This window comes from Mauremys reevesii, linkage group 14 (assembly GCF_016161935.1).
Source record: "Mauremys reevesii isolate NIE-2019 linkage group 14, ASM1616193v1, whole genome shotgun sequence".
Classification (NCBI taxonomy): domain Eukaryota; kingdom Metazoa; phylum Chordata; order Testudines; family Geoemydidae; genus Mauremys; species Mauremys reevesii.
Window position 1 is genome coordinate 2,804,274 of NC_052636.1, and position 12,373 is coordinate 2,816,646.

Here is a 12,373-nt window from a genome sequence, read left to right on the forward strand (position 1 = left end):
GCACCGCAGTGAATGTGCTGGGGAAAGCTGGACTTCACAGGCAGGTGGAAATAGCAGATCCTAGAAATACCTGGCGCTTCCCACACCACTGCTGCCACCAGGGCCTCACAGCATCCCCCACTATGACCTTGCAGCAGGGGATTGCAGCACCCCCAACCCAATGCAGGGGAGATGGCTGAGTGTATCTCTGCACCCTGAGACCAGGGCACCCACTCTCTCTGCCCCACACATAGAATCTGGCCCTGCTGAAAAGTGACCCCTATGAATAAGTCACCTCCAGGAGAGCAGGATTGGTCCTCAGAGAGGGGAATGGGCTTCTCATGAAGCTTATAGGTCACTGGATGCTCTGGAAACAGGAGAGCTCTGAGTGTAACCCATAGCAAACACAACCTGCTAGGGGATGTAGCTCAGTGGTTGAGCACATGCTTTGCATATATGAGGTCCTGGGTTCAATCCCCAGCATTTCCATTATCCTTTTTTTCACCCTGCTGCTTTGCTCATGCCCAGAGGGGATGTGGCCCACCAGTCTCCCTGCACCAGTTTCAGTCCTGCTCAGTGAGGGGCAAGTGACAATTGCATGGAAGGTCGGGGGGGGGGTTCTGCTCCTAAGTCACCTCGGTACGTTTAAGATTCCCACCCACTGTGCTGCTTGGGACAATGGTAGATGAGAAGGGTGAATCCTCCAGCACTGGAGGGAAAGGTCCCATCTGCACAGCCTGAGAGGCAAGGAAACAGAGGGGCAGTCAGTGCTCAGGGAGGAGAGAGGTCAGTGATTTACTCCCAGCAGGGGACACTGTCTTTTTGAGTATCAGAGGGGTGGCTGTGTTAGTCTGGAGCTGTAAAAGGCGACAGAATCCTGTGGCGCCTTCTAGACTAACAGACGTATTGGCGCATGAGCTTTCATGGGTGAATCCCCACTTCGTCAGATGAATGGAGTGGGAATTCTGTGCCTGGCTAGCCAACTACAAAAGCAGTTTCTCCTCCCTTGGTGATCACATCTCAACTGCTAGAAGAGGGTCTCATCCTCCCTGATTGAACTAACCTCGTTATCTCTAGACTGGTTCTTGCCTGCATACTTATACCTGCCCCTGCAAATTTCCACTACATTCACCTGACGAAGTGGGATTCACCCACGGAAGCTTATGCGCCAATACGTGTGTTAGTCTGTAAGGTGCCACTGGACTCTGTCTTTTTGATTCGAGTGCTGCTGGCTTGGGATGGTGCTGACGATGGATAGAAAAAAGGCTGGAGTCAATGGCAGATGGGACCACAGAAGGGGAAGGGGAATGGCAGCCCCACAGAAGGTCCTCGGTGCTCAGATGCCCCAGTTATTGCACCCTGGCCTATCCTAGAGAGAGAAAAGACACCGAGGGACCCAGCCCCCCTACAGTGATCCCATGGACAAGAACCCAGTTAGGAGTGGGGTAAAGGTTCCCTCTGGGCAAAGGGGAGCTGAAATCCCTCCACGTCCTGGAATTTAAGCAATGAAAGCTTCAAACCCTGCACGGGTGTGGGCTGAGGTGCATCAGCAGAAGGTTGGGCTGGACAGGGGTGGCAGGTTTGTATAATTTTTGGTGGTGCCCAGAATGGGACCAAGTCCTGCCCACCTGCCACACACACCCGTGTAAGGCTCTGGGAAGGAGTTTGGTTGTGGGAGGGAGAGGGGTTGGGCTCTGGGAGAGTTTGGGTGCAGGGTCAGGGGGTTGTGGTGAAGGAGGCAGTGTGGGGGGCAGGCTCTTGGAGGGAGTTTGGGTGCAGGTGTGGGGTCTGGGCTGGGGCAGGAGGTTGCAGGAGAGGGTGAGGGTGCAGCATTTACCTCAGGCATCTCCCGAAAGCCCCTAAGCTGGAGGGCCGGGGGCATCTCTGCGCACCGCTGCCCGCAGACTCCACCCCTGCAGCACCCATTGCCACAGTTGGCAGTTGGGGCGGGGCAGCATGTGGAGACCCCACCACAGTTGTTCTTCTCACAGCTGGCTGATGGGGGGCAGCAGGGGTTCTACCAAATCTGGAGGAATCTCTCTGTGCCCCACTGTTAGTTCTCCATCCTGTCTCCCCCTAACAACATGCACCACTCCCCTCCTCATTATCAATGTTTTAGAGAGACCCCTCCCTCCCTTTATGGGATACAGACTCTCTGTGACAGAGACTGACTGGGGCTCCTCTCTGCATGGCCCCAGTGAGGAAGAAAAGAGACTGGGGGAGGGGGAGAAGATGGGCAGAAGGAGTCTAATGGGGCAAAGCCAGAATAGAGATTTTCTTCCTGTTAAAATGTACTGGAGTCTCATCGCTGAAAAGCCACATCTTGAGTTAAGTTTGAACCAGCAGCCTTTCAATTACCAGGCAAAGGTGTGAACCACAGAGACTGATAACTGCCTGCTTCCCAAATGTGTTTAAAAAACATCTTCAGGGGTGCAACTGGTTAGTGCAGAGGGGCTATCTGTTGGGGTTATGAGTTCAAGCTTTCTCTCAAGCCCTTGTTTCTCTTACCTGTGTGGTTTGTTTTGCCTAATTCATATACAAAGTGCTATACTAGAAAAAGGAGAGTAAGTTCTAAAATGTAGAGGTGGGTGCATACTTTAGAAACATCGCCCCTGTGCTGCCATTAGTTCCAGCAGATTGTTCACTGGAAGGGCAAATTGATTTCTTTGCTGCTGAGAAAGATGCCAGGACAGGTCTGTGGGCACCAGATCTCTCTGCTTCTTCCAGCTCCTTCCCTGCCCCAGTCACTGCTGTAGGAGGATCCTATATGCACTGAGCCTAAACATTTTCCTGGGCCTTCTTAGCATAGTTGGCAGCATGTCAGTCTCATACTCAGTAGGTCCTGAGCTCACACCTCAGAAAAGACAATGGTTTTCTGCTCCCTGCTTCAGATTTTCTAAAGGAAATCAGAGAAAAGAAGCTATAGAAGAGTGGTTCCTAGACACTCTAACACACACAGATTTTTCTAAGGCATTAACTTTTCCTTCTCTGTGGAGTTTGTATTCTCCATAGAGCAAAATAAAACAAAAACATGCAAGTCTAAGACTAATACAGTATGAAACTCAATACAGATAAAATCTCACCCTCAGAGATCTTCCAACAAGCTTTTTTTGCAGACTAGATTTATTTCTTGTCTGGGCCCAATCTTTGCACCTGGTATAGTCCTTGTTCCAGCTCAGGTGGTAGCTAGGGATTTCTCATGACTGCAGCCACCTTTCTTCTGTTCCACCCCCTTATACAGCTTTGGTACAAGGCAGGAATCTTTTGTCTCTCTCCTGGTGTAGGAATGTTACACTTCTTAAGCTGAAGTGGTTCCCACGCCCCCACACTCAATCAGGAGACTCATAGATAAAGCGCTGACCAGGTGCATACCATTGGGATACACAAGGGATGAAGCACCAATTAGGGGAGGGGGCGAAGTAGTTGGATTATGTTAGCACATGCGCATAATAGAATGATTTATGTAACCATTATAATAAAAGACGTGGAAAACCCGCTGAGGCGCTCCACTGGGATAGACTGACGGACTTGGCTTGATTCATTACTACATCTGGTGACCCCGACGTGATACCCCCCTGCTCACCGGCTGGAATAGCCCCCGATGCATCAACCCTCGCTGAATAGCCCCATTTCGTGAGTATGGGGGGGCAATTGTCAGCTCAGCAGAAGTTTCATGCAAAAAAGCTGCAAAATATTACACGACAGACTGGCAGGCCAGTTTCCCTGGGTCAGTTAGAAAAGCTATTAATTGAAATCAATCGCCAATGTCCTTGGTACCCGGATCACGGGTCACTGTCAGTAGAAGATTGGATAAAGATAGGGGCAACACTGCACGCAGAGCCTAGAGCTGCGGTGCAATGGCTCCTGCTTTGGCAGCGATGTACAGAGGCTCTGGATTCAATCAGAGTTGGAGCATTATCCAGGGCTATCCTTCTCACCCCCGCGCCTTCGGCCCTCCCTCCTTACCCTCGGATCTTGCCTCCCATGCCGCTTGAGGCGGTACCCGAATGCCATGATGCATGTCTGGGTACAGATGGCTCTTCATGGCCAAATCTTTGGCCGTCCCTTTTCAGGCAATGATACACAGAGAGGAGATGGGAGAATTGAGCAGCGAGGGAGAATTGAGCAGCAAGGAGAAAGAACAGAGCTCCACAGAGAAGGGAGAATTGAGCAGCGAGGGAGAATTGAGTAGCAAGGAGACAGAACAGAGCTCCACAGAGATAACGGAGCTACTGGCTGCCTTCCCAGTAACACATCGCCCAGGCAACGCAGAGGGGGAGGTGGAAGTGGAAATCACAGCCCTCCCCTATCCTGTTCTCCGAGAGGCAAGACAAGTAGTTACTGAGTCTGAATTGGAATCCACCTTTACCCGAGGCATGTTAGAAGAAATTAATCATCACAAGAAAGAAATACAGCGGCTGCAGAAAGAAATCGAACGCCATAAGAAGGCATTGGGGGGGGGCCCATACTCCCGAGCAATTGTATGGAGCAGGACAGTTCGCCGCTATACGAGAGCAGGCAGATAATCCTGATGCCCTGTGGGAATTAATAAGGAAACTCGCTTATCGGTATCCCCCTTGAGGACTGGCGGATACTGGAGCTGACGTTACAGTCATCTCCGCTTGGCAGTGGCCATTCACCTGGGACAGGTTTAAAGTGCCAGCCATTTGGGAGTGGGCAGATTGCAGGCTGCTCAACAAAGCACCCGATGGATTGCTATGACTTTGAGAGAAGGGGAAAGGAGATTTTCCTTAAACCCTATATCATGGATATTGCTGTATCCCTATGGGGAAGAGACTTGTTATTACATTTTACTGTTTATGATTGAGGCCAGGCTGTTAGTGCCTGGCCAAGTTTTGTCGCTTGTGTTTGGGTGTAGTTAAGCCCCCTTTTTTTTTTTAGATGTCCGCCAAGTTTTAGCAGCTAATGGTGTGTTGATTGATTTAGCTTTTTAGTTAACTCATTGTGTTCACATTTTACCATTCATGATTGAGTTTACTGCCCTTCCCATGTATGGTTAACCAGTACCCCTGTGGGGGTGGAATAGTGGCCACTGCCACAAGAGAAGCTTTTGCATTGTATCACTTTGGTGAAGAACAATACCAGGTGGGCAATGTGGCAAAATACAATAGCCCCTGGAATTCGCCTGTTTTGGTTATCAAGTAAAGATCTGGTAAATGGCGAATGCTCCATGATTTTAGAGTGATTAATGTTTGTATTTAACCCATGAGACCCCTGCAGTGTGGAACCCCAAATCCCAGTTTTATTCCATATGATTATTAGCTTATGATAATAGGTTTTAAAGATTTTTTTAATGATTTTTCCTTGTTTTAAAGATAGGGAGCTTATTTTTCCCAGGGAGGTGGTGGTGGTTTTTATTTGATTTTTTGGACCCCTGCCCCCGGGCATGATGGGGTTAATCCTCCCTCGTTCCCATGCCGGAAAATATGGTATTTAGATAGTCCCCAGGGTAATAGATAGTGATTATGTGGGAAAAAAATTATGTTTAGATTTGGGCTTATATGCCAAAATAGCTGTATTAAGGGGACTCATGGGCCCAGATGGTGATTTTTCCCTTTTCTTTTGGCTAATATATTTTGCTATTGCCTGGCCGAGTCCTGCCGTTTTCATTGCAGCTTTTTTTGGCTGTTCGCTAAACCCCCTTTCTCTTGGCTGTCCGCCAAGTTTCAGTTTTTGTAAGCGGTGTCCTTGACTAAGTCAGTGTTTTGGTTTTTTTTTCTTTTGGCTTTTCAGTTAACCCATTTTGGTTTTTTTGAATGCCATCGATAGTCATGCATTTTTTTATTAAAATGCTAAATTTTTAGTGAAGTATTTTAATGATCCCTTTAATTTAAGCCCAATGTATTGTTTTAATTTGTAATTATTGTCCAAGTTTTTTTTCATTGCCCCGAATTGGGTGTTGATCCCCGTGGCCTTTTATTTAATTAAATTTGGCAAATGGATGTCACGCTTTATCCCCCTTTTTTTTTTTCTGGAAATATCTACATTTTTTACAGATTTTCAGATTTTTGCACGCAGTGGCAAATTAACCACATTTTGGTATTTTGTATAACTCCACAGGTCAAGCCATTGTGGAATGGATCTATTATACACTTAAAGAGTACCTACAAAAGCAAAATAAAACAGTGGGGGATGATGGGCCAATCATGGGAGCCAAGCAAAATTAATTAGCGATAGTATTGTTTACCCTAAATATTTTAAATATCTTTCAGAATCTTACAGCCACTGAATGACATTTAAGATGGAAACCCCGCTCCCATGCCCATCTGTCAAAAATAGGCAGAGCCCAGACCCTAATTGGTATGGCCCCGTTCCATTGAGAATTTGGGGACAGGGGCATGCCGCTGTGCTTACTCCCACAGGTCCGTTGTGGGTCCCTGCCAAGAATGTGAGACCGTGGCACAATGACGTGGCATTAAAGCCTCAAGAACCCGATACCCAACTTCAATCTGACCCTAACCGAGACCTTTCCAGTGTGCCAAGCCATAAAGACGGCACCAAAGGTTACCTGGGGCAGGTGAAACGACTGGCGCAGCAGGCTCAGCTCATGCTGGAGAATAACAAGGCCAAGCCTATCCCGAGAATTTTACTGCTGTTATCTTTGCTTGTTTGATTGCTAAATTTTTTACCATATTGTTGTGTTTTTGTGTGTTACAGGCTAGGGCCAAACCCAAATTGCATAGCCGTATGTGTTATAATATATGGGCTTGATTTGTGATCCTTGCCAATTGATTTTTCTTTTGTTTACAGCAGGCCCCTGAGATGCATGGCCTGTTGGGCACCTGCCTGGTCCCAGTATATAAGGCACCAGGCGATGCTGCACATGTAACAGGGATGTTTAATTTTTATAAATGCCACCGAGGTTCAATATTATTTAATGAGCCAATGGGGCCAAGCCACTTATGTGAAATTTGCAAGTGCCTTTTTTTTTTACCCCATGGGTAGCCAATTACGCCAAATTGACCTGTGCACGGATGGTTAATTGCACGTCACAAGCCCCCAAAGGATGCTTGCGGTGGGTACCCAGGATGGAATTGTACGCTTTCAAAATGTGTCCAGCAATTACGGGCACATCGCGTTACCGGAGGGTTGGTTTTTACATGTGGTCAGAGGACCTTTAATTATATTTTGGCCAATATTTTAGAAGCTTAATGTTGCTTAAGTAGATTTATATTAATACTCCCATGAGGCCAATGTTGATTGGCTCCCAAATTAATGAGACCCGTACCCAATGCCAGCAAAGCTTAACCCCATGAGATTAGGATGTAATGCCAATGTCAGCCTTTTTAGTTGGGCTGAGTACATCTTTTGGCTGCCATCCATGGGATGGGTTTGAATTGTTTTGTAATATGCTTTGATTGTTATCGCCTGCTTGATTGGTTTTTGTTGCTTTGCCCAGTGTATTCCTAATAATATTAGGATGTGTTTTACACCCTGTCGGCGCAAACCCCTGCCTACATTCCAAGCCGTCATGTATGCCCATAGAATCATGAAACATGCGGACCAGGCACGGGTCGACAAAACAGAAAAGGAGGATGTAGGAATGTTACACTTCTTAAGCTGAAGTGGTTCCCACGCCCCCACACTCAATCAGGAGACTCATAGATAAAGCGCTGACCAGGTGCATACCATTGGGATACGCAAGGGATGAAGCACCAATCAGGGGAGGGGGCGAAGTAGTTGGATTATGTTAGCACATGCGCATAATAGAATGATTTATGTAACCCCCGCTTGAGGCGCTCCACTGGGATAGACTGACGGACTTGGCTTGATTCATTACTACATCCTGGGGAAAAGCCCCAGGTTTAAGATGGATTCCTGTACCAGGTGACATGACCTGTGAGACCCCAAGCCTTCATTGTTCCTGGCCTGACTCACAGATGGTGCAGGACAGAGCCATCTCCAGTCAATTGTCCTGGTTAATGGGAGCCATCAGGAGTCCAAACCACTGTTAATGGCCCACACTTTGCATCATTACAACAGGACCTCAGAGTTATAGCTCATATTTCTAGCTTCAGATACAGGAATGATCGGTTCATACAAATAGGCTGAACACACACAGTAGATAATAAGCTTTGTAATGATACTGCACAAGAGACCTTTTGCATGAAGCATGTTCCAGTTACATTATATTCACACTCATTAGCATATTTTCATAAAATCATCAACATCAAAGCAGGGAAAGGGTTTTACTGCGGCACCTGGGAGCAGTTGAGTTTCATGTGCAGGCTCTGCTATGAGTTCCTCCAGGTTTCCCATAAGCACACAGGGCCCTTAGCGGGTACTCTCGACACAGGAATGGCCCAGATACAATGAAGTGATGGGAATTGCATTTTCCTTTTAATTTTTGAATTTCCAATGACATTTCTGTTTGTGATTTTGTTTTGCTTCGTATAACTGTGTTTTCTCAGGGACTTGATATTTACCAGGCTAACTATCAGCTAATAACGGAGACTTCCAAGCAGGGCGTGGGCGAGCGGAAAAGAACAGTAAGAGATGCTGGTTTTCAACCTTGTGTTAGATAAGAATAGAATGCAGATTGTAGCAGAAATTGCTGAGAGAAGTAAGCTATCAGAAAGGAATATGTACAAACAAAATGCAGTTGTTGCGCCTCAGTGTATGTCGCAAAAGGTATAAATGCTTGCCTTATTTGTTTATCTAACCGAGACCTACCTCGGGAGGGGAAACTCTGCCTGTCTGTACTCTCCCGAATAACTGCAGTTGCTCGAAATAAACGGCATAATATAATAATATTTAACATCCCTGTGGTGGGAAGAACATCTCAAAAGCCCAACGCTGTGGCATTTAATTTAAAAAAGGGGAACTATACAAAATGAGGGGGTTAGTTAAACAGAAATTAAAAGGTACAGTGACCAAAGTGAAATTCCTGCAAGCTGCATGGACACTTTTTAACGACACCATAATAGAGGCCCAACTTAAATGTATACCCCAATTTAAGAAAGACAGTAAAAGAACTAAAAAGAGCCACCGGGCTTAACAACCATGTAAAAGAAGCAGTAAGAGACAAAAGACTTCCTTTAAAAGTGGAAGTCAAATCCTAGAAAGGAGCATAAACATTGCCAAATTGTAGGTGACAAATCTGAGGAACTGTCACAGACTGAAGTGTCACTAGAGGTAGTTTTGGAATTAATTGATAAACTCAACATTAACAAGGCACCAGGACCAGATGGCATTCACCCAAGAGTTCTGAAAGAACTCAAATGTGAAGTTGCGGAACTATTAACTATGGTTTGTAACCTGTCCTTTGAATCGGCTTCGGTACCCAATGACTGGAAGTTAGCTAATGTAACGCCAATATTTAAAAAGGGCTCTAGAGGTGATCCCGGCAATTACAGACCAGTAAGTCTAATGTCGGTACCGGGCAAATTAGTTGAAACAATAGTAAAGAATAAAATTGTCAGACACATAGAACAACATAAATTGTTGGGCAAAAGTCAACACGGTTTCCGTAAAGGGAAATCATGTCTTACTAATCTATTAGAGTTATTTGAGGGGGTCAACAAACATGTGGACAAGGGGGATCCAGTGGACATAGTGTACTTAGATTTCCAGAAAGCCTTTGACAAGGTCCCTCACCAAAGACTCTTACATAAATTAAGTTGCCATGGGATAAAAGGGAAGGTCCTTCCAAGGATTGAGAACTGGTTAAAGGACAGGGAACAAAGGGTAGGAATTAATGGTAAATTCTCAGAATGGAGAGGGGTAACTAGTGGTGTTCCCCAAGGGTCAGTCCTAGGACCAATCCTATTCACCTTATTCATAAATGATCTGGAGAAAGGGGTAAAAAGTGAGGTGGCAAAGTTTGCAGATGATACTAAACTGCTCAAGATAGTTAAGACCAAAGCAGACTGTGAAGAACTTCAAAAAGATCTCACAAAACTAAGTGATTGGGCAACAAAATGGCAAATGAAATTTAATGTGGATAAATGTAAAGTAATGCATATTGGAAAAAATAATTCCAATTATACATAAAATATGATGGGGAATAATTTAGTTACAACAAATCAGGAAAAAGATCTTGGAGTCATCGTGGATAGTTCTCTGAAGACGTCCACGCAGTGTGCAGAGGCGGTCAAAAAGCAAACAGGATGTTAGGAATCATTAAAAAGGGGATAGAGAATAAGACGGAGGATATATTATTACCCTTATATAACTCCATGGTACACCCACATCTTGAATACTATGTACAGATGTGGTCTCCTCATCTCAGAAAAGATATACTGGCATTAGAAAAGGTTCAGAGAAGGGCAATTAAAATGATTAGGGGTTTGGAACAGGTCCCATATGAGGAGAGACTAAAGAGGGTAGGGCTTTTCAGCTTGGAAAAGAGGAGACTAAGAGGGAATATGATAGAGGTATATAAAATCATGAGTGATGTTGAGAAAGTAGATAAGGAAAAGTTATTTACTTACTCCCATAATACAAGAACTAGGGGCCACCAAATGAAATTAATAGGCAGCAGGTTTAAAACAAATAAAAGGAAGTTCTTCTTCACACAGCGCACAGTCAACTTGTGGAACTCCTTGCCTGAAGAGGTTGTGAAGGCTAGGACTATAACAGGGTTTAAAAGAAAACTGGATAAATTCATGGAGGTTAAGTCCATTAATGGCTATTAGCCAGATGGGTAAGGAATGGTATCCCTAGCCTCTGTTTGTCAGAGGATGGAGATGGATGGCAGGAGAGAGATCACTTGATCATTGTCTGTTAGGTTCACTTCCTGGGCTGCTTCTGCTCTAGAACTATAATTGTCTTTTTACACCAAAATCACTAACTTGAGCACCCAATTCCATGTACAGTCCTAGTGGATGTAAGGCACAGGTAACTTTTGCCTCAGGGTAGCTTGTTGGCATCAACCCTCTCTCCCGCACCTGGAGCTGATGAAATTCCTGGCTGGAGGGACACACGCTCCTACAAGTCAAAAGGAAAGGAGCTGATAGTAAAGATCACAGGACTGACCCCAAAGAAGGGTGAACTGCAAAAGTCTGAAGCAGGCAACTCATCCGGCAGAGGTGAGAGACCACAGTGAAGATGGTGCAAAGATCACTATACTGGAATTAGCAAATGTGATTTTTTTTAAAACAAATCTTTGGGAAGCCCTAATAAAGGCATTTCTTACAGTTCTCTCCCATTTGGATTTTCTGATATCTAATAGGGAATGACATCTGACTGAAGCATTTCCCAAATGCAGAGCATGTATAGGGTCTCTCTCCACTGTGGATTCTACGATGTCTGACAAAGTCTGAGTGCTCAATGAAACTTTACCCGCACTCAGAGCATGTGGAAGGGCTCTCCCCTGTGTGGATTCTCTGATGTCTGATAAGGTGTGAGCGCCGACTGAAGCTTTTCCCGCACTCAGAGCACGTGTAGGGCGTCTCCCCGGTGTGGATTCTCTGATGTGTGATAAGGTTTGAGCGCCGATTGAAGCTTTTCCCGCACTCAGCGCATGTGTAGGGTGTCTCCCCTGTGTGGATTCTATGATGTGTGATAAGGGAAGAGCGATCACTGAAGCTTTTTCCGCACTCAGAGCATGTGTAGGGCATCTCCCCAGTGTGGATTCTCTGATGTGTGATAAGGTGTGAGCGCTGATTGAAGCGTTTCCCGCACTCAGAGCACGTGTAGGGCGACTTCCCTGTGTGGATTCTCTGATGTGTGATAAGGCTTGAGCGCTGACTGAAGCGTTTCCCGCACTCAGAGCACGTGTAGGGCGTCTCCCCTGTGTGGATTCTCTGATGTGTGATAAGGTTTGAGCGCTGACTGAAGCTTTTCCCACACTCAGAGCACATGTAGGGCTTCTCTCCTGTGTGGCTTCTCTGATGTGTGATAAGGCGTGAGGGCCAATTGAAGCTTTTCCCGCACTCAGCGCATGTGCAGGGCATCTCTCCTGTGTGGATTCTCTGATGTGTGATAAGGTGTGAGCGCTGATTGAAGCTTTTCCCGCACTCAGGGCACGTGTCAGGCATCTCCCCTGTGTGGATTCTCTGATGTGTGATAAGGTTTGAGCGCCGACTGAAGCTTTTCCCGCACTCAGCGCACGTGTAGGGCGTCTCCCGTGTGTGGATTCTCTGATGTGTGATAAGGTGTGAGCGCTGACTGAAGCTTTCCCCGCACTTGTGGCATGTGTAGTGTGTCTCTTCCAAGTTGATTCTCTCATGTGTAATAAGGTCTGAGAGGCTACTGAAGTTCTCCTCTGGCTTCTGCTGAGTCTCAGAGGCTTTTACTGTTTCTCGGAGTGCACAACTCCTGGAAACATTCCCTTTGGGTCTTCCTGATAACGTTCCATGTGGTTCTCCTTGTTCAGCATCTTCCTGCTGGGGTTTCTGCTCCTCATTCTCACGCACCATCCTATCACCTG

General features: G+C 46.1%; 1 protein-coding gene and 1 non-coding gene across 2 annotated transcripts in view; one reads left to right on the forward strand and one right to left on the reverse strand.

Annotated features, from left to right (window-relative positions):
- Nucleotides 1-12,038, reverse strand: part of LOC120381455 (zinc finger protein 271-like) — a gene marked incomplete at both ends in the record, with an annotated part of 75,324 nt that extends 63,286 nt beyond the window's left edge. The window contains one exon of the mRNA XM_039499658.1: nucleotides 11,284-12,038. Within this exon, the coding sequence (XP_039355592.1) occupies nucleotides 11,284-12,038 (755 nt within the window). The remainder of the gene's footprint in view (nucleotides 1-11,283) is intronic.
- TRNAA-UGC lies at nucleotides 397-468 on the forward strand. The gene has a single exon. It is a non-coding gene; the product is annotated as a tRNA-Ala (tRNA).
- Nucleotides 12,039-12,373: the final 335 nt, after the last annotated feature.